The 27,427-nt window shown below is 34.6% G+C and overlaps 1 protein-coding gene across 1 annotated transcript; it reads right to left on the bottom strand.

Annotated features, from left to right (window-relative positions):
• Nucleotides 1-640: 640 nt before the first annotated feature.
• On the bottom strand, nucleotides 641-26,877 carry LOC148046074 (olfactory receptor 10AG1-like). The gene is given in 3 exon segments (XM_087714483.1): nucleotides 641-1,075; nucleotides 1,077-1,205; nucleotides 26,587-26,877. Coding segments are annotated over 3 exon segments (855 nt in total).
• Between the last annotated feature and the right edge of the window lie 550 nt (nucleotides 26,878-27,427).

Below are 27,427 nucleotides of genomic sequence, written 5' to 3'. Positions count from 1 at the left end.
GAGTCACCAGGATTTGAATTTGACAAACTAAATTTGACTTGATTGTTTTACTCTGTTTCCTTGAAAATAAGACCTCCTCAGATAATAAGCCCAATTGGGCTTTTGAGTGCATGTGCCAAAATAAAACCTTCCCCGAAAATAAGCCCTCCCTGAAAATACTGCAATAGAGCAGCAGCCATGAGGTCACAGGCTTGCCACCTCCTGCACATCAAAAATAATAAGAGCTTCCCAAAAATAAGGCCAAGTGCATATTTCAGGAATTGAAATATACTACAAGACAGGGTCTTATTTTCAGGGAAACATGGTATGTTTATGAAAGTGTATAGGTTTTTTTTCAGACTCCTGGAGTAAGGCAGTTTCTGTACATCCAATCTACAAAAGTGAATAAGATTTGGCATGTTTACATATTTCTTTATGCAATTTTCACATTTTCACATTAAACAGTTGAATTATATTAGTAGGATAACTAAAACTTTAGGCATTATTTCTATAATGATTACTTCTAATTTGAGATCTTTTATATTTAAGTGAACTGTTCATTCCTCTTCATTGTAGGAATTTTCTAAAAGAATGTTATGACTCTTGGACTCACATGATACAAACTCACAACTACTTCAGATTGTACAATACATGTAAAAAGTCAATCCAGTGGTGTCCTTTCCCAGAGTCTCATAAAGGCACCTTTCACTTCTTTATTCCTCAAACTGTATATGACTGGGTTTAAAGCAGGGCTAATGATTGTATGAAAAAGGGAGATGTATTTGTCTGTATTTGGAGAAGAAGTGGAATTGGGTTTCATATACTTAATACAAGCAGAACCAAAGAATAAGGTCATAACCATGAGATGTGAGGAGCAAGTGAAGAAAGTCTTTTTCCGGCCCTCAGAGGATGAGATCTTTGAAATGGCAGCAATGATTCCAGAGTAAGACATTAAAATCAGAAGAAAAGGAAAAGTTGCAAAAATCACCACAACTACAAAATCAGTTATTTCAATTCTAAACGTATTCCCACAAGCCAATTTCAATAATGGAGGAATGTCACAAAAATAATGATGGATAATATTAGAATTGCAAAAAAGGCATTGTGAATACCATAGTTGTATGGCTAAAAGACATGAGAAATCCACTCAACCAAGAGGCTACAACTAAGTTAGTATAAACTTTTTGCCCCATTAGGACAGAGTAGTGCAGCCTTTCTCTGGAAAACTGTAGTTATTCTATTTCAGAGCAATATGTTTTAACAACAATCAGAACAGAGCAAAATATACAATGCCTTAAGAACTAGAAGGTTCAAGAATTTTAAAACAAAATTTAGTCTATTACAGACATTTCCAGGTTTCTAGAGAAATGTAAGTATAAAGTTTAAATTATAAAAAGGATAATGAGAAACCAGAATACTGATACAGGAAAATCCAATGAAAATGATTTTTCAACCCAATTTCATGCTTCTACTGTTTGAAATGTTTCTTTCAACAGAAGAATCATTTGTATTGGACACCTATGTAGTTTTTAGGGAAAAAAAATATGGTTCAGTTATTTTGGGGAGTGATACTCAAAGAACACCATTATTTTACCTATTTGCTATATATCTTACATCACGGGTGTCAAACTTGCTGCATCATGTGATGTATTGCGATGTTTCCCCCCTTCATTACACTGAGATGGAAATGGCCCGTGCATGATACATCTGGCTGGTGAGCTGCCAGTTTGACATCCCTGTCTTACAAGATCTCTTCTCATATATTTAATATATAATGTTATTCCTTGTTTTATGGTTGTTGTTTTTTCCCCTTTCCATATCAACTGTTTTGGAACTAATAGGAAGTGAAAAGGAAAAAAAAAACCTGTATGGAAGGTGACTCATCAAATAGGAGTTCATATTCTATTGTAATTCCAAAAAGTATTTTAATATCAGAAATCCTATTATTTTCTTTTTGTTAAGCAAAATGATATAAATATCAATATTATAATTGTGTAAAACAGGGGACTAAGAATTCCCCCAATCTCAGATATAACAAAACTAGCTGTGTGGCCTTGGGCCAGTCACAATCTCTCAACTGAAACCATTGTTACAATTGTCATTTTGGAGAAAATAGGAGATGAGCAAATTATTAGATTTAGATTTAGACTTAATGAATTTATAGGCCGCCCAATCCCGAAGGACTCCGAATTATATATGCAAGTCATATATAAAAATGGCTGAATGAAATAATAGTAATGATGCCACCACAAAAATGGCACGACAAAGTAGCAACAATGGTGCATTGGAATATCTGCTTGAAATACCATTTGCCTGCAAACATAAACTAGTCAGACCAGAAAACAGACAAAATAATAGAAATAGCAATAGCAGTAGAAATGAAGAAATTTGGGGTGTTAGAATTTAAATAGATCACCATCTCCCACATGACATCCCAGACTTAACTATTGTCAATTTAAAAAGACAAAACAGTCTGGATAGTAGATGTTGGAGAAGAAAAAGAGAAGAGAAGGAACTGGGAGGTGAGGGATCACCAAATACAAAGATGTACAAATAGAACTAGAACAACCATACCAAAAGAAAGCAAAGCAAATACTAGTAGAACTAGATAGCTTGGATGCAATCCCCCAAACTGGAGCACTACTAGACTACCATTGGCATTGGCAAATAAACATCAGTCAATTGCAAAAAGACAACTTTACTTGGAACAGCTTACATCCTGCAGTGATACATTTAACATGATCAAATAACAATACCTGCCTATCATAAATTTCTGAGAAAGATTGCAATAAGTTGATAAAAATACCAAATTCAGTCTAAACATCTAGCTTGTGAATAATAATAATAATAATAATAATAATAATAATAATAATAATAATATCAAACATTAGGATAAAACTCTCTTTTTTTCTACATTAGTGATGCTCATGACATCATTAAAGAAAGAATCTGCATTTGCTAAATATATGAAAAAGTTCATCTTTCCCCAGAGAAACCTCAGGAAATTTTCTATTTAGTTTTTATCATATGTGAATGCTAAACTTCAACAGAGGCAGAATGACAGATGTATAACAGATATCCAAGAAAGATAAATGCCTAAGAAAAAAATACATGGGAGTGTGTAGAGCCTGACTAGAAATAGTGGCCAAAAAAACTAGCATGTTCCGCATTAGGATATAAAAGTAGATTATCAGGAAAACAGCAAAAAGCAACGCTTGTAAATCAGTTCTTTCAGAAATTCCAAGGAGTACAAATTCAGTAGGTGTGGTACGATTGTCATTCATAATTTTTGGGTGCTTTTCCTGTATGGAAGGAAGCAGGAAAAAAGAAGGCAACAAGGAAAATACATATATATTTAGGACTTGGTCATTTTTATTTTATTTTTACATTTATGACAAAAAGAAAATCAGCAATACTAATTTCATACAAATATCAGAACCTAACCTATGATGTTCACATTTTAATTGTAAACAAATAATTTGTACTATTCTAATCTGAAACAAGTTTAATTTTATTTTGAATTCTTTTAAGTTTGAAATACACATGTGCATTCAAAATCCATATTCAGAATTCATTACATCAGGGGGGAAATGTGAGTGTGTGTATATGTATGCATACATACATACATACCAAAAAATAAGCAGAAAAGGAAAGAAGAACAAGCAGGTGACAATACCGATATAAAACTACTCAATTTTATGGGTGAAATGAATCCATATTTGAAATAAGTCAAACATTAAATTAAAAAGGAGGGAAATATTTGTTGCCAATAAGGAAATGGATTGAAAAGTGCACTCAGTATGTTCATGTATTTTTTTTATCTAAAAGTAACACTAATAATCAATTCAGCTGAATATATTGCTCCAGGTTTGTTCTTTTGTTAGATTATATAGGTGACAAACATTTATAATTCAATTCCTGTGTCCTTTCCTTGTTAGGTTTCAGAATTAATATCTCTTATATTTAAACGAAAGAGATACAAAATGCATTTACTTGCATGTATCAACAATGTAAAGATATTAAGAGAAATTTGAAATGTTTTTTAACAACTAAATATTTGAAAACCTATAACCAGAAAAAGAAATACTTATGTTTACAGGCACAAATATGCTTATTTCTGATAAGTTTTGATTCTAAGACTGCAAATATATGATAATTTGTGTTTTTATAACTAAAGGTATTGACCTATATCTCTATCATTATAAGCAACGTGACTGTTTTCATCTTATTCATTAATTCTAGTGCTAGCTCAGCTCAGAATATGTAGCTTTTACCCAGTTTTATATTATCTATATGCTGACAGAAATGCTACTTTTAAAATGCATTCCATATATTTTGTCACATATAGAATCTCCTTGTTTTAAACAATAAAAATAGCTAGCAAAATATATAAAAATAATTTAAAAATTCTAGGCAGAATATGGTCTGAAGATGAATACTTACCAGTGAAAAGCTGAGATTTTGTTAAAATTTGAATGTAGTTTTCAACTACTCATGCACTGTAAAGAATTAGTGATGTTTAGTTATTATAGTTCAATTTCTACAAATAGTTCCAGGCATTTCCACTGATAATGAAACAGAAAGAGGAGAAAGAGTTATATTGAAAGCAATAGTATACAGAATGATGAATGAATTTAACTTCTTTCAATTAATTTCCATTGGAACTGCCCATAGGGGAACCATGTCAATAGCACTTTGATTTAATATAATTCATAGATCATTTGCCATTTATTTGACTATAACTGATGGCTTGCCCTGCCTTTCTTTCTTTCTTTCTTTCTTTCTTTCTTTCTTTCTTTCTTTCTATCTATCTATCTATCTATCTATCATCTACCTACCTACCTACCTACCTACCTACCTACCTACCTATTTGTCAGCCACCTTATGCTTGTGTGTGCTTTGTTACTATGTGGTGACAGACTGCCATGAACTCAGGTTTGGGGGGGAGGATGAAGTTTGGAATGCTTTGGGAAATGAAAGGGAGTGCTGTATCTTTTTGAAACACTGCCTCAAGGTCACCAAGGTGGAAGAAGGAGGGAGCTGCATACTAAACTACACTTGGACTGGCTGTTAAAAAAAAACATATTGCCTGAACTTAGTTGGTAATACTAGGGTGGGTAAAGAGAGACAGTAAATGGAGGGAAAGTAGAACTTAGGGATTTTGGCATACAATTTTCAATTGTGTAATAAACTTGATCTCTAAAAAAACCTACATATTTCCAGTGACGTGTGGTGAGGTTTATGGCTGATGAGGCAAGCGGTCAAAAGCCGCCCTATGTCAGACACAGCGCCAGGGCTTTTGGATGCAGCAGGGCAGCTTTTGCCTCTAGCGCTGGGGTGGCGGGGCGGACACAATACCAGGGTGTTTGAACACCCTTCCGCTGTGTCCAACATAGAAGCGTCCCGCTATGTCCAAAAACTCTGCTGCTATGTCCAAAAGCCCTGCTGCTATGTTACAAAAGCCCTGTCCAACATAAAAAATATTCCAGCCAGCGAGCCAGTAGAGGCGGGTAAAACACACACAAACACACACACACACACACAGATTACTTACAATAATACAATTACTCACAAATTACATTAATTTTGAATTCCTCCCCCTCCCTCTGACCCACATATCCTTTCCAGCTGTTTCACAGAGGATTTTAACTCTGCTCTTATCTGCCATGATGAAAATGTGCCTCATCTACATAAGGAATTTTTCAGCTTTTAACCCTTGCTTAACTCTGCTCAAGTGATCATAAAGATAGACTAAATGAGGCACTGGAGGGCACTTTTTTAAAGAGGCTTTTTAAATAGTTAAGCACTAAGCAGAGTCATCCACTGTGACTCTGGCAGCAACTACTTCAGCCTTTTTCCTTTTACATTTTTTTTCTTTTCATGATGACAGTGGTGAGGCCCTGCCTTCCCTGCCTCCCTGCCTCCCCTGACTGCGTAATTCTCAACAAATGGAGCCAAGGGTGATTTCTATTTAGAGGTTTAAGTTGTGGCAGGTCCAACACTGTATATCAGCTCTACTTACCTACTTACATACCATATATCATGTCTGTCTGTCTGTCTGTCTGTCTATCAATATCCTTATATAACTATCTGTGAATCTGGGGTTTATTTTACAGTTACTGAGTATTTGCTATTTGAAGAAGCCCCTGTGAAAATGATTAAAATGGAGACAGGAGAACAGCAGAAATCATTATTCTTGTTTCAAGGGACACAATGAGAAGCATGTTATCTTTATTCTTATTATACCTTTTATATGGAAAGATAGTGGCTACAATCTTATGAGTAAAAAGTTTACAATATCAGGAGGTTTATCGGTTAAGGTTTATAGTTTCAATGAATAAAAACAAATCTAATCAAGGGGACTTACTAATAAGAAACAACCTTGTGCTTGCAGCTTAGCATTACCATGTCAATCTTTCCCCTTTTCAGAAGTAGAAAATTAAACTGTTCTGTCTCCCAAAAATATATTTATCATATTCATTCTAATTCAAATAGTGTAAATTGACTTAATCAGACTCCTCTATCACATATAATTGCTTACACAATTATAACACTTCCATATAAGACTTGAAATAAATGGGAATAGTTCAGACTTCTATGTTCTTGCTGAACATAAATTTATTCTTTTGTAAATATGTGTATAAGTAGATGATTCTAACATGAATAAGGACAGATCTGACAAAGAAATGTATGCCTGCATAAAATGTTTTTTTCTAAAATCAAGCCTTCTTGATTTCTGCCTAATAAAGACCAGGATTTTATCCTTTTTTACAGTTTCACTGTAGGACAACTTAAAAGAAGTGATTGATGGATTCACTCTGTTCTCCCTTCAATTGGAATAAAGTTATATATATATATATATATATATATATATATATATATATATATATATATATATATATATATGTGTGTGTGTGTGTGTGTGTGTGTGTGTGTGTGTGTGTGTGTGTGTGTGTGTGTGTGTGTGTGTGTGTGTGTGTGTATATATATGTGTGTGTGTGTGTGTGTGTGTGTGTGTGTGTGTGTGTTTTATTTGTGCTGATAAATAAATAAAGGGAGACTGGTATAGATCCATTTCAAGCCATTTAGCTCTCATCAGCTAGCCATACCCTTACTGGGATTTGAACCTGGGCTATATTGCAACCTGGGCTATATGCATAACGGCTCTTATCCGTTATCAGCGAAGCCAGGGTGAAAGGTATCTATTAGATTTTTACAACCCCTGGTAAGCTCCAATTATGAGAGGAAGCTAACTGCTTCCATCATCTGTCAATCGGCTCGTCACAAGAGTCCATCATGACAGAAACCCAATGTTTTTTACTGTTGCCTTTCTTATATTTGTGTTTTTTTATTTGTGCTGATAAATAAATAAAGGGAGACTAGTATAGATCTATTTCAAGCTATTTAGCTCTCATCAGCTAGCCATACCCTTACTGGGATTTGAACCTGGGCTATATTGCATACTAGGCAGACTTCTTTGCCATTAGGCCACAGGCTCTTATCCGTTATCAGCGAAGCCAGGGTGAAAGGTATCTATTAGATTTTTACAACCATAAACACATACATACATACATACATACATACATACATACATACATACATACATACATACAAGCTAAAGAAACATTAAAATGGTAAAAATAATGCATTTTTTCTGAACTATTATGACTATTGTATGAACTCTGGAAAATGTGTAGCTTTTGGAAGGAACATACAGCTTCTTCAAAAAGATTGTCCAAACTTGTTTGTTTCAATTCTGAATAATTTATACCTCTAATAAATATCATTAATATATATTAATGTTTACAATTTATATTAGAAACACAAAGACCCTAAGCAATTGAGAGACAAAATCAAAATTTTCCACTGTCAACTTTTGCTTGAACTATTTCAAATATCTGTCCAGAGAATAACTTGAAGATCTGAAAACAGAAGGGGGAAATTTGGTTTGGAAGAACAGAGCTTTTTACTTGTTATAAAACAGAATTACCCTAGAAAATATGGTAAATAGCTTAGAAGAAAGGGAACATTTCCCCACAACACAATGTTGCCAACAGGGGTTCCTTAATGCCTTCCATGTTGTTCTTTGTAAGATGATAATATTTGTAAAGAAGCAGATCTTGACATTCCTGGTGGACAATGCTGCTGCTGGTTGGGAAGGGCCTTCAGTTGACATGCCAATTTTCACCCAGAATCTAGCAGTGGTTACTCTTGTCTTAATTATCACTTTATTAGGCTATTATAATACATGAGGTCATTACATGAGGTATATTTGGAGATCATTTACAAGCATTAAATAGTTTAGAATGGAATGATCCAGCTGTTGTCAGGTTCTTATTAACATACACATATTATATCTATGCTTTATAATTACACTTAGGTTTTTTTCTAACTTGTTTGAGTTTATAGAAAATGAAATACTCTTTCTTTTCCATGGAGAAAGAAAGAAAAGGAAAAGAAAGAAAGAAAGAAAGAAAGGGGGAGGGAGGGAGGGAGGAAAGAAAGGAGTGAATGAGGAAAGAAAGAAGGCTGTCTTCAAAATATCTTAGATATGTCTATGGCAAAAATAAAAATTGAAGGAAAAGGAATAATTATATTTTAAAATTGGAATAACCAATAACAGCTTATTTTATTTACTGATTAAAGCACCATGCTAGAAACCAGAAGACTATGAGTTCCAGTCCTGCTTTTGGCAAAAATCCTTTGGATCAGACTCTCTTTGTCTCCATCTAATTCCCCTAAATGGATTGTGATTGTCTGGAAATAAAAGAAGAAAAGAGTATCACATAATACACTGTAAATCTAATAAATATGGGATTTAAAAAATATTTTAAAAAATAAATGCTGAAACTTACATGCTTGTATTAGACATCAAGAAACAAGTATGTAAAATGTCATCTGCAAGGTTATTCTTTTGCATGCTTTTTCTCATTTTATACTCATGGTTTTCTAGGGTCAGTTCTATTGCTTGATTTAATGAAAGATGTTGCAGGCATGAATAAGTTGTACTTTGTTTTTTTTAAAAAAAATCATTCCAAGTAATTGAGGAGTTAATTATTTACTAACTCCTTTTGACCATGGGGATATTTTCATTTCAAAAAGAGGAGAATGCACCCTTTTTGAAATATGATACAAGTGCAGTTCAAGAAGTGAAGAAGGAAAAGTTGTACATCTCTGTACAGGATATCAGAATGTAGCATTTGCCAAATCTAAATGTGGGAAAGAAAAGGAACATTATTTCATTGAATGAAGTAATAAAAACTAGCAAATGGTGGTGATTTCATAGTTTAAAGAAGGAATCAGAAAACCTAATGGAGTACCTAGAGTTAGATCTCCAACTACTAGTTGTAATAGCTACATTTCCAATACTATAAATGATATCTCCTTGAGTAAAGAGGATTATGTTACATGTTAAACATTTAATTAATAAATATGATAGTGGAATCGTTGATTAAACAGGCATCTGTCCGTAATGTTAGAATCACAAAATATGCAGAATTGAATATTATTTCAGCATGGGTAAATGGATAAGCCTCTCTGATGAGTGAGTTACTCTATAGGAAAATGGATACAGAGTTCAGTTCAGAGGAATGTATGGAGTACTGTCATTACATGTCAGCATTGTGAGGTACTCCATACAAGAAGCACATCCAGGGGAACTAGCTCTAGTACTAGCTCTACTTTACTGTAAAGTTACAGTAACATAATCTTGCAAATCTGAAAGGTTATATCTCTCACCTTTACAATCCAAGAAGGCAGGAAGCTAGGGTCTCTCCTAGGATATCTGCAGTGCCTGCATTTTTCTGCACATTCAGATTTCATGTATTAGACCATTGTTTAGTCAGTGGCTCTTCCAGTCTTCCAAGGACATTTTATATACCTTTACATCATCATTATTTGTATTTGCTAAGGTAAATTGGGACAGATTCTGAGAAGGACAAGCAAATCAGAAACTAAGTCCAAGGAAAAATTACATGTAATTCATGTAAACTGATATTTAGCCTTTATTGGAAAGCTACAATAAACCTCTGTATATATGATATCCCAGACAGGATGTAAGACTATAAGATCAAGACTATCATTACAGGGTGCAGATTAATGAAGGTATGTTAAGGAACAAATGAACTTTTAATGTCAAGAGCAATTTGGCATTGCAACAGGATAAAAAGACTCCAACTTGCAAAGATTAAGAGCCACAGGTTGAGGCCGGTCCAATATGAGTGGTTTGAAATGGTCTTTTTCAACATTGTGATTCTATATACTATGAGACAGTTATCCACATAATGATTCAGCCAGTCCAGCTTTTTATCTTATGCTGTATTCTTATATATGTATGATTTCATGTGTATGTGCATATGCCTATTCAGCATAATCACTTAAAGAATAACTTAAACAAAAACAAAACAAATAATTTGTAAAAAAAATTATCTTAAGTGACAGCATAAGTAGTTAAAAGCTCTATCAGTTCATTGTAAGCAATAGAAGATTGAGAACTTTTACTTTTCAACCAAAGACAAATTCTTGTCAATTTTTGAAACCATTTGATTTCACAAGAAACTATATTTTAGGTAATTTTTGGTAAGGCCACACTTGGAATACTGCATTCAGTTTTGGTCACTATAATGTAGAAAAGATGTGGACACTCTAGAAAGAGTGCAGAGAAGAGCAACAAAGAAGATTAGGGGATTGGAGACTAAAACATATGAAGAACGGTTGCAGGAACTGGGTATGTCTAGTTTAATGGAAGAGGGGAAACACGATAGCAGTGTTCCAATATCTCAGGGGTTGCCACAAAGAAGAGAGAGTTAAATTATTTTCCAAGCACCCGAGGGTAGAAAAAGAAGCAATGGGTGGAAACTAATCAAGGAGAGAAGCAACTTAGAACTGAGGAGAAATTTTCTGACAGTTACAACAATTAATCAGTGGAACAGCTTGCCTTCAGAAGTTGTAAATGCGCCAACACTGGAAGTCTTTAAGAAGATATTGGATACCCATTTGTCTAAAATAGTATAGGTTTACTGCCTAGGCAGGGGGTCTTTTAAAGAAAATATTCCTAACAAACTGAAAAGATTCTATGTTGCAACAAGAAAAAAATAAAACAGGAACCTTTGGCCTAATAAACCAGATTACTTCTTTTCCAGTTGAGAATATCTCATCTACAGCACAACTAGAATGCTGACCAAGTAGAAAGCAATAAATAATAAATACTAAAGAATTTCAACATCACACTGTAGTTTCCAATATATCTTTATTTTTTATTTTATTTTTTATTTTCTAGTTCTGAACATACATAGTTTGTGGACATTGCATTGACTGGGTCAAATCTTTTTTAAACAACATCAACAATAATAATACAAATAGCATGTGAAATTCTTAACTTCTAACTTCAACAATATTTATCTCATTTCATATTCCTTTTATATTTCCCCATTAATTCTTTTAAACATAAATAACAAATCTTTGTGCCTGATATTTATTATTCCTTTCTAGGTATTATCCTTCAATATTATGAATATCACTCATTTTTCCACATAGTTTCAATGTTCCAAATGTGTGGAATTACTAATATCACCAATTATTAACAATATTCAATCCATCATGGGATTACAATATATTTTAATACACTATTAAATTAATTACATTCACTCTACCTAATATTAGATTACCATCTACTAATCTGCATTTATTGGGATTATGGTATTTTCCCATTTTATTAATATATTTTCTCATTATCCGTCATCCCTGAATCTTTCTAGAATTCAATCATTTATTGACTTTTGGTCAATCTTGTACATCTCTCTCTTGGATTCTTATATCTCTTTTTAATTTTTTTGTATCTACTAATCTTTCCCTTCTGAGTGTCTTTTATCTCTTTTTGTTGCATTATTTAAATACCCATACCCATTTCCTTGAAGTAACTTTCAAAATATTTTTGTCCCCCCCGCCCCATTTTTTCTGTATTTTATAGTTTCTTTTTGGAATTTTCCACTTTTTCTCTTCTGGTTCTTTTTTCTTTTTCTCTAGGTGTTTGGTGTGCAGCTAATTTAAGCTTAGGAGTCTTCTTTTCATATTCTTTTTGTTACTGCAAGCCATTAGGGTAAAAGTAGTAATTATCTCACCCAGTTTCAATGCTCTGTCATTACACTGCTTCTGCACAATCTTGGTCCCCCATTGTCTCATCTTTCTTGACTGCCATTCTGGTGAGCTTGCTTCAGACCAAACGAGGAATTTCTCATGGTCAGCAAAGTGCGCCACCTTCCTTCACTTCCCATTTTGGGGGGCTATGATCCTGAAGGGTTTCCTGGCAGTAGTTACCAGCTGAATTTTGTGGGTCTCACTCGAGACTGCCATTTTCAAGCTGTTCTCGCAAAGACTGTAACCAGAAGCTTTCTTTATTTTTTAATTATTATTAAAATTATGTTACATTTTGAAAGGGATTTGGTTAATTTAGATGTCAGTTTATGATGGCTATATGTGCGTTCCAGAAAATGAGCACTCTGCATAAAATTCAAAACATATAAAATGGAAAGAAGGAAGGAAGGAAGGAAGGAAGGAAGGAAGGAAGGAAGGAAGAAATAGGCAGAGAGAAAGACAGAGAGAGAAACACACAACAGAGCAAGAGAGAGGGATATGTTGAGAAAGAGAGAGAGAGAAAAAAAATAAAAAAGAAAGAAAGAAATAAAGAAAGAAAGAAAAAGAAAGAAAAAACTTAACTCATAAATATACAAAGCTATATCACTAAAATGTCATTCCTATCCTCTTCTGGTACTATTGGGGATGCTGCCACTGCAAAATTGACATCTTCAGGTTTTTTTGCTGATCAAATGCTCTCTTTTGTTCAGTTCAGGTCTCAACAGAATAATGTAGCATTTGGGAGCAAAGATGCACCCCAGCAACCCAGCACTAGAGGTTAAGATGGAGAAGATCTCCACAGTGACCATGTATTTTCCTTTGGTGCTCAGGTAAGTTGGAACAAAAGTCAACCACACACTGCAAAACACCAACATGCTGAAAGTGGCTTCATTAAAAGTGTCTGGCAACTTCCGGGCAAAGAACGCTACAGTGAAGCTGGCAATGGCCAGTAATCCCAGGTAGCTCAAAACAAGATAGAACATGATGGGTGATGACTCATTACACTGAAGGACAACTTCTTCACTTATCGAAAGCATATCACTATCTGGAAAAGGGGGGAATGTTGCAAGCCACAAAACACAGATGCCTACTTGAGGAAAAGTGCAAGAAACAACAATGAAGCTGGCCAGTCGTTTCCCTGTCCACTTCTTCATCTTGGATCCTGGCTTTGTGGCCATGAAACCCAGAACTACAATAAGGGTTTTTGCCAACACACAAGAAATTGCCATTGTGAAAGTGACCCCAAAGGTTGTTTGGCGGAGGAGACATGTTATTGTTAGTGATCTGCCAAGGAAGAACAATGAGCAAAGAAAACAGAGCAGAAGTGAGATGAGAAGAATGTAAGAAAGATCACGATTGTTCGCTTTCACTATGTGAGTATTGTGATGCTTCCTAAATGTCTTCAAGATCTGAATAGTAGTAGCAGACAACAAGACTGTACAAGTAACTATGATCAAAACCAGAGGTTCTTCATAGGACAAACAGCTAATGACCTTTGGAATGCATCCATTCTGTTGCTTGTTTGCATACTGATCTTGTGGGCATTTGAAACAATTATCCATATCTGCAAAAGTTCACAAAATTAAAAGGGAAAAATTGTGTGTTTTTAATTCTTTCAGTTAGTTGTCTAGTAGCAGTAGAATTTTAATGACATTTTTAAAATATAGGCAAATTGGAAAATATGTAATGGTTCATTTGTTACTGAATGAATGACCTTAGAATAACAAAGAATAAGAAAAAAACATCACTTTTTATGTGACAAGCTGTTTCTGGTTGCTCTGACTTCACATTAAAGCCTATAAATTGTTGCATGCACTGCTAAGTCACTTTCCTTTTTTAAAAAGAAACTATTCTAAAGTACACGGACAACAAAGCAAATTATGATATTCGTGAATAATATTGTGAACGATATCAAGTGGCCAAGCAGAATGAAAAAAATGAGTGATGCATCCTGGGCAGTATGGTTCCAGTAGATGCAAAACTGGGATACAAACTCAAGGGGGATGAAAGTTTGCTGACCAAAGCTCCCCCATTTTCCTTCAATCGAGGTGGAGAAAACATATCTGGAACTAATATTACCAGTTAATATAAATCATTTATTTTTTATTTCTTTATTTTTTTATCATATTATAGCTCAATAAGAGTTGAATAAAGGAATACACCAAGGGGAGAGATAGAGGGAAAGAAGAGGGAGGAGTAAGGAAGGAGTAAGGGGAATGTAAGGAGGGTGTAAGGGGAATGCTAGGAGGAAGGGGAGAAAGGAAGGTTTGAGGGGATAGGGAAGTAGGGAAGGGGAGTGTTAGAGGGAGGAAAGGAAAGTTGGAGGGGAAAGATGGGGTGTATGGAGGATGGAAGTGTCAGGTGGGGTTGTGAATGAGTTGTGTTTTCCTTTTTATTTTATTTTATTTCTTTTCTTATAGCAAATATCCAGTATATAAGTGATTGTAAAATGGAATCTGAAAATGAATAAAATATATATTTGAAACAAGAAAAAGAAAAGAAAAAAAAGAAAAAAATAAATCATTCTCGAGTAATCCTAATTTAGAGATGGCCCAAACAAGTTAAAAAACTCTTTGGCACTGTCATTTCTGCCATATTTGGCTTCACACCTTGTGGACATCCTGGGTGGAGGGAACACTGAGTGTGTGAGGGGCAAATTGACAACAAACATATGCAGTGATGACACAGGAAATGTGGAGGGGTGATGACAACTTGATGAAAGCCAGGGAAAGATGGAACCACACTTTGTGCCAATACTCAAAGGCCCTGCAACCTGAGAATGGAAGATAGATTGCCCCAAAATCTCACTGATTCTCAAAAAGACCCTGTGTGGTTCTTCATTGGCTGAAGACAAACTGGTCTTGATGAGATGGCTGGAATAAGGGGGAAAGCATATAATCTTTCAGGTGGAAAACTTAATTCTAGCCTGACTTTTCTGCAATCAGCAACCCTTAGGAAATTAGTGGAGTCAAGGTTCTTTCTTTCCCAAATGACCTGACAGGAACAAGTCTGACAGGTTTTTCATCTCATTTCCTCAACCCACATATAGGACTCTGTATAGACAGTGGTTATTCATATTACAAGAAAGTTAGGAAACAGTTATAGAAAAACATGTTACAGCCCTTTGTTGTACTTGTTGTTTGACCCTTTATTTCAGCTGCCATCTCACCTGTTTTGTTAGATATCCACCCTTTTGGACAAGGCACACAATTGTAACAACAAAATGGTTCTCCCTCCTTTGTTTCTTTCTGGTAGCCAGGCTGACAATTGTCATTACAAACAGAGATAGGTAGTTTCTGTTGGCAAGATAAGATGAAGAGAATCATCCTCAAAAATCTCAGAAATATTAATGCTTGAGTATCGAATAGTGACATTCTCAAATTGTTAGTAGAATTAATATTACTAAAACATTATTTGAGAAAAAATAACAAAATATTCCTTAACATTTAATAATTGATTCAGCTGAGATTACTACAACTTAGGTAAATGGGTCAATCTTGTGAGAGAAAGATAAACTTTTTTCAGAACACCCAGTAGAATATTATTAGCATTTCCAATTTGTGTATTGTATTGTATATTATATTACATTATTTATGGCCAATACTGATCAAGGAAAAACTAAAGGAAACTTGAACAAATTTTCTGAAGCCTTTTCTTGGATTTCCTCAACAGGCTGCACCTTGAGGGAAATCCAGAGAACTCTGATCAAGAACACAAACGTTATCTGGAAGAACTGATATTGGAACCCTGCAAGGAAGAGAATGTATTTCAAACTAAGTTCACTGATATTAATGGCATGAAGATCAGTGGAAAAAAATCAAGTGGCTGAAGTCATTCCATACATGATAATATGATGTTACTTACATGGTTAAATATTGGATGCCATTCAATATCCTCTTCCTCAATGATAAGTTGTTGGTGTGGAGGTGCCCATGGATCCATCCTTCCAACTTTCAGTCCAATAAAAGATTCATTTGGGAAGGTAATCCAATTAATGATGTCAATTCCTGCAAGTAGAGAGCCCTCCTGATCAAAGGAAATTTTATCTCCAGCACTGTTATTAAATGATAATGTTTTTAGCAGATTAGACAGCTGAAATGGGAAATAAAAAGGCAGAAGTTAATGAGGTTTTGCTGGATCTAGTTCTGGATTTAGAGACAATGTAAAGGAAGGTCACCTGACATCAAAACTGTTATTTCAGTATCAAATAGGATTCCTTTATTTGTAAAACTTTCTTTCTTCGTTATTTTTCTGGTCACATTTTAAATTGTTTTATCTTGAAATTTGTTATCTTTTGGTTTGAAACCAAAACATAAGAATTTTCATAAAACACCAAACATGAATGAAATACTATGGTTTTTAAATTCATGGTCATTGTACAACTTTTAAATTACAGTAGTCTTTATATCTTATATGACTATTGTGTTGCATAGCTTGGTGTTCTTCATTCTTTTTAAACTGCAATTTCAACTTTTTTGTGGAAATGAATTCATGATGGTAATGAAACATTAACCAACAAGAATACAATATTGATTACCTGTAAAATGAACAATAGGTTCTCATTGACTATACTGGTTAGGATGAAAAGATACTGCAACTCTACCAAATCAAAAGTACCACATATCATTCTTTTTTTATATAATTTTTGGGTCATTACCTGCCAGAGCTGCTGATTTAGATGCTTCCTTTTTTCCCTTTCATCCATTGCCTTTTGTCTGGATATTGATGCATAGATGGCATGTAAGGCATGAGCCGCAGCATAAACAGAATTGTAGTTGCTATAGCTTTGGCCTGTGATTCTCATGGGAAAGACATGCTGAGGAAGGTTCTCCAGTCTTTCCATCCCTGTGCAGGCATCCCTATTCTTAGGATGGAACCCAGAGCCCTGGAATGGACAGTCAAATGTCCGAGCCCAGAAATTTCTGATAAAACCATCCCCTTCTGAATTCAAAGGGTTTCTGTTCTGGAGAAATGGCTGGAATCCGTGGATTTCATCAAAATGGACTGTAAAGGAAAATGAACCATGGAATTCGTGTATTGGCATATCAATGGCTGTAATGATGTTTTTCAGCTCCATCCCAACAGTTAGAAGCCAAACATGGCCTTTAGTTTTTCCTATAATTTGCCCAAATTTAAAAGATAGCAACCATCTCAAAAAAATCATGGAACGCAGGCCTCCACTGAAAATCAGCACCTTCGCTTTGCTATTCATGACATCATAATAAGATTTTTCTACGCATTTCATGAGGTTTTCACCATGACACAAAATGAATGTATATACCTTTGCAGTACAGATACCATTTTTTGCAAATTCTGGAATGATGACATTCATAACAGTCTCTAAATGCATCCCATTGGCAATAAAGAATGTGATCCAAATCCAGTTGAAATGCTGCAGTAATTTCATAATCCCTCTATATTGATGAAGTAGACTTGGAGTCATTTGATAGTAGTAAAGAAGATGGTCCTTTTCTGTCACCACCATTCCAGAGCCATAGATGAACTGAAAAGATATTTAGATAAGAAATACTGTTTTTCAAATGATCATGAATGTCCTCTATTTCAATAAGGTATAGCAAGTAGTTGTAGGTGGGCCTGATGTTGTGGTGATATGACACATCTCCATGGGGTTACATGGAATTGTGTGGAATTTGATTAGCCACGAGGTTCCAAGGAACCCAAATCATCCCGGAGGAGTGATGAAGACAGAGAGAAAACTTTGTTGATCACAAAGAGACCACAGGCTCTTTGTTTGATCTGGAGGAAGCTCCCAATCTGGTGGGAAGAAAAAGTTGCCCATTGTGTGCCTGATGGAAACTGTGTCAGCTGACCAATGAAGCTTGCATAAAAACTGAGGAACAGTATGATTGATCTTAGTGAGACTTTTCCAAATTCTGTTGAGGAACTTGTCTCATAAAAACAAACCTTGGTGATATTGGGAGTCAAAGAGAAGAAGGTGGAATTGTTTGTTTTCCACTACCCAAGAATAGTGGTGAGCAATCTTGAGAGGTATTTATAGAACTTGAAATCATGAAAAGAGAACCTTTCAGGGAAGAAAAATTTGTTTACAGCTAGAAATGTGGGACTGCAGTTTTTAACTATAATATTGTCTAAGTTGTAATTTTTTTGAAATATGAAATTCTGACTTTTTGGACTTTTAAAAAGCTTTGAGTCAGTTATTACAATACAAGTTAATGAGAAAGTAAAAGAAAAGTAATGGAGCAATAGTGACATCTACAGGTGGAGAAAAAACCAAAGAAGTAAAAGTGAGTAAAATAATGACCTTGAATTTCTGCTGAAGTTTAGCTTTTCTGCTACAAATAACACTTGCACTGGCAAATTGTTTATATGAGGCAGCAGAGACAAAGAGTGAAACAGTGTAAGTTTTTAGACACTATAGCTCTTTGAACCTATGTGGAAATTTAATAGGCAGAGTAAACAGAGACCGGGAAATAGCAGGGAATTACTATTTTTATTTTTTCCCCCTGAACTCTCCCTTTGGTGATTTATGAGCTTTTGTTTTTGGTGGGTCTATGTCAATTACAAATTTATCAAGAGAAGAGAACAGTGTTTAAAGAAGTTGGGTACTAACAAACATTTTTTTTTGGGATTACAATAAAAAGAAAGTGTGAAATTACTTGGAAACTGAGAATTAGAAGAGAGGGAAAAAGTAAAAGGGCTCTGGTAATAGTTTGACTTGTAAAAATATTTTTTTAAAGTGGGAAATTGGTTTAGGATTGAGGAATCATTAGTATAATATTTGTGTTATTGTTGTTTATCTCTTTTAAATAACTTAATGTTTTTAAGATTATCTAAAATGACAAGTACTTCAAACTAGGTAAATTGGGGGAGGAAATGAATCTGTGCCATCATCATCATTATCCTTAGCAGCATCTAGTTCAGCAAGTCAAAGATATTTGGATAGCATGTTGCAATAGGAAAAAATGAACACAATGCAAGTAGAATTGAAATCAATGCTCCAACTACTACAACAAAAAATTTTGAAGACATGAAAGAAATAATGGATAGGATGGATGATAAAATGGAGAATATTCAATAAATAATAACTAAAAATGAATAATGGATCCAGAAAATAGAAGAGAAATCAGAACAAACAGACAAAATGCGGAAGACATAAATAACAGACTTACACAGGAAGATAAAAATCTTGAGAGAATAATAATTACATTGGAGATGGATAAAACTAAATGCTTCTTGAGGTTCCAGAACATTGAGGAAGAAAAAGGAGAAGATGAGCAAGTTTATTATCTCACAGAGATAATGGCAGAATTGTTGGTGGATGACCTGGAGGTGGTTAAACAGGAGATGTGTGCTACAATAGATGAAATATTCAGAGTACCGTATTTTCACGACTATAAGCCGCACTGAAAATCCTAAAATTTGATCCAAAACTGGCAGTGCGGCTTATAACCCGGTGCGCTTTATATGTGAAAAAAGATCTCCCAGCTGCTTTCGCGGCTTCCTGGAGCGCCAAGAACCTTTGCACTCTTCTCCGCTTCTCGCGACTGCAATAAATGTCCAGAAGCGGCTTTTGGGGCTAATGGGGATTGGATTTCCAGCTCGATAGCCCCTGCCGCTTCTGGAAGTCTATTGCAGTTGTGAGGAGCCGAGGAGAGTGTGGAGAAGAGCGCGAAGGTTCTTGGCGCTCCAGGAAGCCACGAAAGCAGCTGGGAGAGGCGCACGGCTTGGTTTATCCTCCCTGGACGTTGCAGCAGCAGCCCCAAGCGCACCGATCTCTGTTTTTTTCGCATCGGGGCATGCTCTTGCAGCACACCCCGATGCGAAAAACACTGAGATCGGTGAGTTTGGGGCTGCTACTGTGACATCCAGGGAGGAGAAACCAAACCGCGCGCCTCTCCTGCTTCCCGGAGCACCAAGAACCTTCGCGCTCTTCTCCACACTCTCCTCGGCTCCTCACAACTGCAATAGACATCCAGAAGCGGCAGGGGCTATCGAGCTGGAAATCCAATCCCCATTAGCCCCAAAAGTGGAGAATGAAGACATAGAAGATAAACATAAGACAATAGATGAATTTATTAATGGAGCAAATGTTGGTGAAAGTGGAAAGAAGGGAGTATGGAAAAGGGAATTTGACGAATTGGAGCTCTACCGTAGATTCCAAGATACAGAAGAAAAAATATTGGACTTGCTAAACTTAAGAAGAGATTTTTTTTTCAAAAGCACAATTGACAACCAAGCTAATTTTATTATCAGCTGGAGGGCAATGAGATTACCCAAGAGATCCCAAGAGGGCAATGAGATTACCCAATAAAGTGTGGGGAGAAGTTTATAAAAACTTTATAAAGGAGAAAAAAAGAAGACTGACACCACAATTGGCAAGAGATGTTAGACTGTTTTGCTACTTGAAAGATACCAGTTGACAATGAAAGTTGATAATAAAAAAAATAGTTGATTTTGATGATCAATAAGTAGGAATTTAGTAATTCTTAGATTGTTTTAGATTGTTATTAAATGTTTATTCATTAACAAATAATTAACTATAATAATAATAATGAAATGATAATGGATACAGCTTAATGATATATACATGTACTGGCAAACTAGTAAAAGAAATTTGGATGTATGTTGTAAATTGCAATCTGGGAAAAAGACCTATAAATTTAACAAATTTTTATTTAGATCATATCATAAGGGTTTTTTGGGGGGAGGGGGTCTGACGACAGGAGATGGGACATAAATAGTAAATGATTTTTAGCCAATTATAATAACAACAAGGAAATGTCAATGTATATTGTTTAATAATATATACATGCTATGATATTGGCAAAAGTAACTTGGATACAAATTCTAAACAGCGAGTTGGGGGTAAAAAAGGGAGGGAGTTTAGAAACTTTATTAATTGACTTTTACTTTGTTCAATTAAAATTTAAAAAAAAACTTTTTAAAAAAAGAAAACAACATAATAAATTATTGGAATATCCTAAAATTAGGAAATTATATTCTTCACTAGCACAGCAAAGAAAAAAAGAGGGGTGGACTTATATATTAAAGAAAGAATAAATGCTAGACAAATGTTTGTAGATGAAGAGGGGAGAAGTTTGATGGTGGAAGCAACGATGAACTATAAGCAGATACTTTTGGTAGCAATATATGTATCACAAATATCATTAAACTGGTGTTGATGTTTGATACAGGTTGCTGCCAGCATCCAAGTACCTTTTTAAAATATAAGCTGTTCTGAGCTGTTGTTGTTGTTACTAAAGCAATGAACACTGTTGTAAATATTTTTATTACTATTTTCTAAAACTATTTGTACCCAGACAGCACACTGTTTAGTTGAAAATGAAATTTTATATTATAAAATAAAATAAAATAAAATATCTTGAAGAAAAAAAGAAAGTGGGATTTGTTCAGTTATATAATTTTTCATTGATTTTTTTTGCATTTATTACAATCATAGAACTTTAATAATATATGAGCCGCTTAATCAAATCTAACACACTTAAGAGATCTTTACCTTTCCATTAAATTGTTCTCCAATTTCCAGTTCTTTTAAAAAAAAATATTATTACATTTTTCTTTAACATATTTAACTATTTAGTAAACAGTGCAAGTTTTAAAAAACATTTATGTAAAATATTAAAAGTAATAATATTCTTTACTTGTACGTAAAAATATTCTTCTTACTTCTAATTGCTATCATTATTATCTAACCATTGATAAAACAAATCCCAAGTTAAAATTTTTGTGTCTTCTTTGTCCTTTATCTTTAATGTTAACCTACCTATTTCCACACGATCTAAAAAATATTTTAATTATATTTTCATCTATAAGAGTTTTCTCATTTTCCAATGTTATGCAAATACAATTCTCACTTTGGTCAAAATATTAAATATACATTCACTTTGTTATATTTTTCTGGCAATATACCTAAGAAATATTTCTGGCTTTAAATCTATGTGTTGCTTTGTTATTTTCCCTAACCATATTTGTATTTACATCCAGATTTTTTGGCCTTTGAGCATTTCCACCACTTATGGGAATATAAACCTGATATCTGCTTGCATTTCCAACATTTGGTGGACATGGGTTTAAATATCTTTGCTAGCCTTGCGGGAGGCAAATGTCACCTATAAATTTTTTTATACAGATTTCTTTTGTAGGTGGTTGCTATTGTCAATTTATAATTTATCTTCCAAAGTTTTTGCTATTTATCTAGTTCTATAGTATATCCAAATATTTTGGCCAATGCTAGCATTGTTTCTTTCATTTGTTCATCTTCCATTTTAAGGCTTTATAAATAGCTATAGATTTTCTTTATTAGCTTTTCATCTGTTCCTAGTAGTATCTGGTCAAGTTTTGTTGGCACTTTATAGTAACAATATATCTTTACATCTTTCCATATCTCAATTGTATAGTGGCCACCATGCAAGGTCCACCCCATAGTTTTGTAATTTCTGTTTGGTTTTAAGTTCCCCTTTCTTATTTAAAATATTTAATATGTTACATTTTTTCCCGAATTTACAACATTTAAATGTATCAGTGCTTCCATTGTGGAAAGCCAGACTGATATTCTCTCTCTCTCTCTCTCTCTCTCTCTCTCTCTCTCTCTCTCTCTCTCTCTCTCTCTCTCTCTCTCTCTCTCTCTCTCTCTCTCTCTCTCTCTCTCTCTCTCTCTCTCTCTCTCTCTCTCTCTCTCTCACACACACACACACACACACACACACACACATGCTTTAGCTCTTTCTCATATTAGATGTAGAGCATTCCTTACATAATGTCTTTCAAGTATTTATATATTTTATTTTTTCCATACCACAAAAAGGCATGCCATCCCTATTGAAGATCATATCCCTCCAACAGTAGCTATCTTCTATTTCTAAGATTTATCGATTTACAGGTCTGCAAAAAAAAAATTTTCGAGAGCTGTTTTGATTATTCCACGTAATCTTTATGTTTTTTGTTGCGCTGAATCCAAAAATGACCTCCATTTTGTCATAGGACATCAAATTTCCTGACAATTTAGGTAACTATGTTAAATAAGGCAAACTCGATTCTTCTTCCTTGTGAGGCTCCTCTTGGTGCATTTATGCTTGTGAATAGCATCTGGAATGTCTCTCCGAAGCATCGAACAGTAGTCTGCCATCATTGTAATGCTCCATTTCCCCTGGTATCTCTTTTCCATCTCTTTAATGTCTTGGTAGAATCGTTCACCTTGTTCCTCACTCACAGCTCCCAAATTTTCAGGAAAGTAGTCAAAGTAAGAGTAGAGGAAATGCACTTTCAAACTCATCAGGCAACCTAAAGCTTGAAATGCTTTCAGCATTCTTCCGATGATCTTTTTTGTAGTGAGGGACTTTGTTATTGCCTAACAATTTCTGTACAACTTCTTTAAATGCAATCCACCCTTCTTTTTGAGGATCCGTCATGGTATTGACAAACTCTTGATCAACTATAAGCCTTCTAATGTCTGGTCCGATGAACATACCTTTCTAAATTTTGCCTCCGACAGGTATGGAAACTTGGTGACCAGATATTTGAAGCATTCTTCATCTCTTGGTAGTGATTTTATAAATTGCTTCATCAATCCCAATTTTATGTGGAGAGGTGGTAGAAGAACTTTATGGGAACGTAACAAAGTTTCTCGGAGGACATTTTTTTCACTAACTGTTAGCACGCTCAGCTGCCAACTTTTCTTGGTCCAATGATTTTGTTGATCTTGATTGTCCCATAGACACAGAAAACAAGCGTATTTGGTATACCAGCTTGTTTCCCGAGCAGCATGCACAAGACCTTCAAGTCCCCACACACTTGCCAACCATGGTCTTCATAGTTAAGTTCATAGGTTTCCTTCAAGTGTACAGAATGACCTACAGGTATGGAAGCGTAAAAACCATTGTGGAGTAAAACTGCTTTGAGACTTTTTCTTGAAGAATCTATAAAAAGACACTATTGCTCTGAATCATATTGGATTTTAAATTGACCCAACAGACCTTCGACATCAATGCAATAAACCAACTTGTCTTCCTGGGTGAAGTAAGGAACAAACTCTTTTTCATGATGTCTGAATCATAAAGATGACACTCCTGGCAACAATAATATCCTGCTTTTCAGCCTTGATCAGTGGCATCTTTGGGAAGATTCAAGTATCTTCCCAAATCATTCATCTTCTCCTGAGAAAAACAATTTTCATCTTGTATCATCTTCAAAGTCAGAACTTGATTCATCATCTGGTTCAGGTATGACTTCACCTTCATCGGAGCTAGGTATCTCTTCCAAGGTAGCAGGGGGTTTGGGTACTGGTATATCTGTGCCATGGGGGATGGGATGAATTGCTGAGTGAAGATTGGGGTATGAAATGGAATGCTTCCACTTGGAATAAAACCCTTTCACATCACATGAACAAAAGTAACAGTCATCACTATGGTTCTTTTGCTATTGCCATACCAGAGGAATCCATAATGGAAAGATTTTTTCTTACCCTTGAACCAGTTTCGGAGGTCCTCAACACACCGTTTGCATACTTTATGAGGCGCCCAAACTTTATTTTAATCTCCAATTTTTAGTCCAAACTATGCAAAATATACTTTTTTCACAAAGTCTGTAATATTCTGCTGTTGCTTTAACACTGTGTATTCACCACAGATGAAACAGAAACTGTCTGGCGAGTTAATACACTTTCACGGAGCCATAACATAACGGTTGAAGAATGACGAGCTAACATGAATTGCGATGAAAAAGTGTGGACAACCTAAAACCAAAAACCTGATGATGATTCATGCACAAGTGTGGCATGCAGGAGAAAGCAGCACTGTGTCTGTACACAAGATGTCACAGTGCTGGCCACGCCCCTGCACTGACCAGAGATGCTGCTATCTGCCCTGTGTCTCCCTCCCACTGGATTCTTCAGGAAAGATTAACCCCTTCTACCATTAGAAGGACAGATCTAAAAGTTGCTTAGCTTATGTGTATATTGCTAACAGTCAGATTTACAATGCTATATTTTTTTTACATAACTCGGACAAACTCTTTAAGGTTTTTTTGGCATTTTATATCTTAAATGCACTTATGTGAATTAATTAATAGTAATTTGGACTTTAAATTTGGTTAAAATCCCATAATATAAAAAATACCAAAAAATTTTTAAAAATGATAAATTTGAAGATAATTTTGCATGTTGTGGCAAATAATGACGTCTAGGAGTTTTTTGAATATTTTATTTGTTTTCAGCACAGAAAAATACATGGAAATTAGATGAAAATAATCAAACAGCTTTTTAGTCACAGACCTGTGATCCCTCATCAAAGTCACTGCCAAGGCCTGGTAATAAAGCTCCCAATCCATTGTTTTGGGCTCTTGGAACATTTTCAGTCTTATTCTTGCTCTTTCTCCTTGCCAGACATATTTCAAAATTATCGCATTTAGTTCATCAAATGCATTATCTAGTTTCACAAGAATTGTTTGAAGCAAAAACAATAGCTTTGGCAGGACATTTATTTTTACAGTTGCTATCTTTCTTACCCTTGACAGCTGCAAGTTTTTTTTTTCAATTCTCCAAGTCCACTTCTATTTCTCACATTAACCATGTAAATTTTTGTTCTTTAATTATTGCACCTCAGGCTGTTAAGTAAATTCCCAAATATTTTATCTTCTTAATTACCTGAAGATCTATTTTCTTTGTCACTTCATTTTTCTGTTTATCTGTAAGATTTTAAACTATGTTTTCATTTCTTTCATTCATTCTTTATTTATTTTCTGTCCTGCCACTTTTCTATATTCCTCTATTTATTCCATTAGCTTGGAGCCAGTTTCCAATGGTTCTTGTAGAATGAATAGAAGGTCAGCAGCAAATCCCTGTAATTTGTATTTTTCTCTTTTGATTTCCAAAACTTTTATTTCTGAACCTTGTCTAATACTTCTATTTAACACTTCCAATGTTAATATTACTATTCATATTGATTTTCCAAATTTTAACAAATCACTTTTAAGTGGAAAAAATGAAATTCATTCCTTTTTTGAAATAAAATAGAAGACAGTGATTTTGAGCAAAATATCTTCCTACTGGGGTAGAAGTATCCTAGATATAGGAAAGTGTTTATGAATAAGGAATGCAATTTCAAATCTTTAAAATATATTTCAGTCTGTATGTTATTTCACCTCTTCCAAACATTGATGATCATCAATGCAATGTCACATAGTTGTCCTGTAACTGGTAATGAAATTAAATAAAAACCAAGAACTACCTTTTTGAACATTCCTCAAATGCTGAGAATTTATCTTTGATGGGCCATGCACTATATACAGTTAGAACTTTAATAGACTTTAAACTCTTAGAGATCACTTTGATTGTGCAGGAATGCAACTATTTCCCCATCCTCTATGACATCTTCCTCTTCTTTAGTCTTCTGTCAATAGCATCTATGGGGAAAATCTGTAGGCATGAAAAACCTCTCATGTATTTTCTGTCTCCTTCTCTAGATATAAATATCCCACCTGTGGAATCTTGTAGATGCCCAAAATATTGGGTTTCCAATAGGAGCGTTCAGAAGTCAGATCTTCAGTTACTGCCAAGAGAGTATCCTGGATGCCACATTTGTAGTTGGGCACAAGGTTGTTTTTCGAAGAGAGAAATTGTATTGCAGCATGATAGGTCCATTTGGAACTTAAATAGCTGTCAAAAATATTGAACCCCAGTGTAATATTTAGTAACATCCTAGGATTTTCATTGATTTCCTTTACAGCAAAGGCCAAAGCTAAGATTTGCTGGTAATTCTCTGTCACCATTCTGGAAAAAAAAATTCATTAAATGTTTTCAGCATTTGAGAGTTCATTATTGTATTGTCTGATTTTTTATTAGTATTTTTCATTGAAACATTTTCTGGTTCATTAAAAAATTGTTGCATATTGATGAAAAAGAACATTGTTCTTTGATATGCAGTGTATTTGAGAATAAAATTTCCAAATGTGTTGGCATTTGAATTTTCTGACCTTGCTTGGTTTTTTGTATATATTTCATTACTCAGACTAGATAACGTCATCAATGCTTGGGAAACAAATTGTCTGCAAGAAAATAAGCAAGTTTAGAGAGCACCAAGCCACCCACATTTCAAATTTGAATTACAAATATTCTCTTTTATTTCATAATATTTGACCAACTATCTCTCAGTATGTGTAGTGGGGTTAGGCCAGGTTTGCTTAAATGGCATTTTTTCTTTATTACCACTCTTCAAATTATAAGGGTAAAAGATGGAAAAGTATCATTCTGGGAACATAAGTGAGACTCTCACAGACTGCCTTACTAAGGAGGGATTTTTTTTTCTTTGAGTTGAATAGA

This window comes from Thamnophis sirtalis, unplaced genomic scaffold, assembly GCF_051295495.1.
Source record: "Thamnophis sirtalis isolate CommonGarterSnake01/CBP01778 unplaced genomic scaffold, rThaSir2_p1.2 scaffold_4, whole genome shotgun sequence".
Taxonomy (NCBI): domain Eukaryota; kingdom Metazoa; phylum Chordata; class Lepidosauria; order Squamata; family Natricidae; genus Thamnophis; species Thamnophis sirtalis.
Note: the sequence above shows the minus strand (reverse complement) of the source record. Positions and strands in the feature narration are given on the sequence as shown.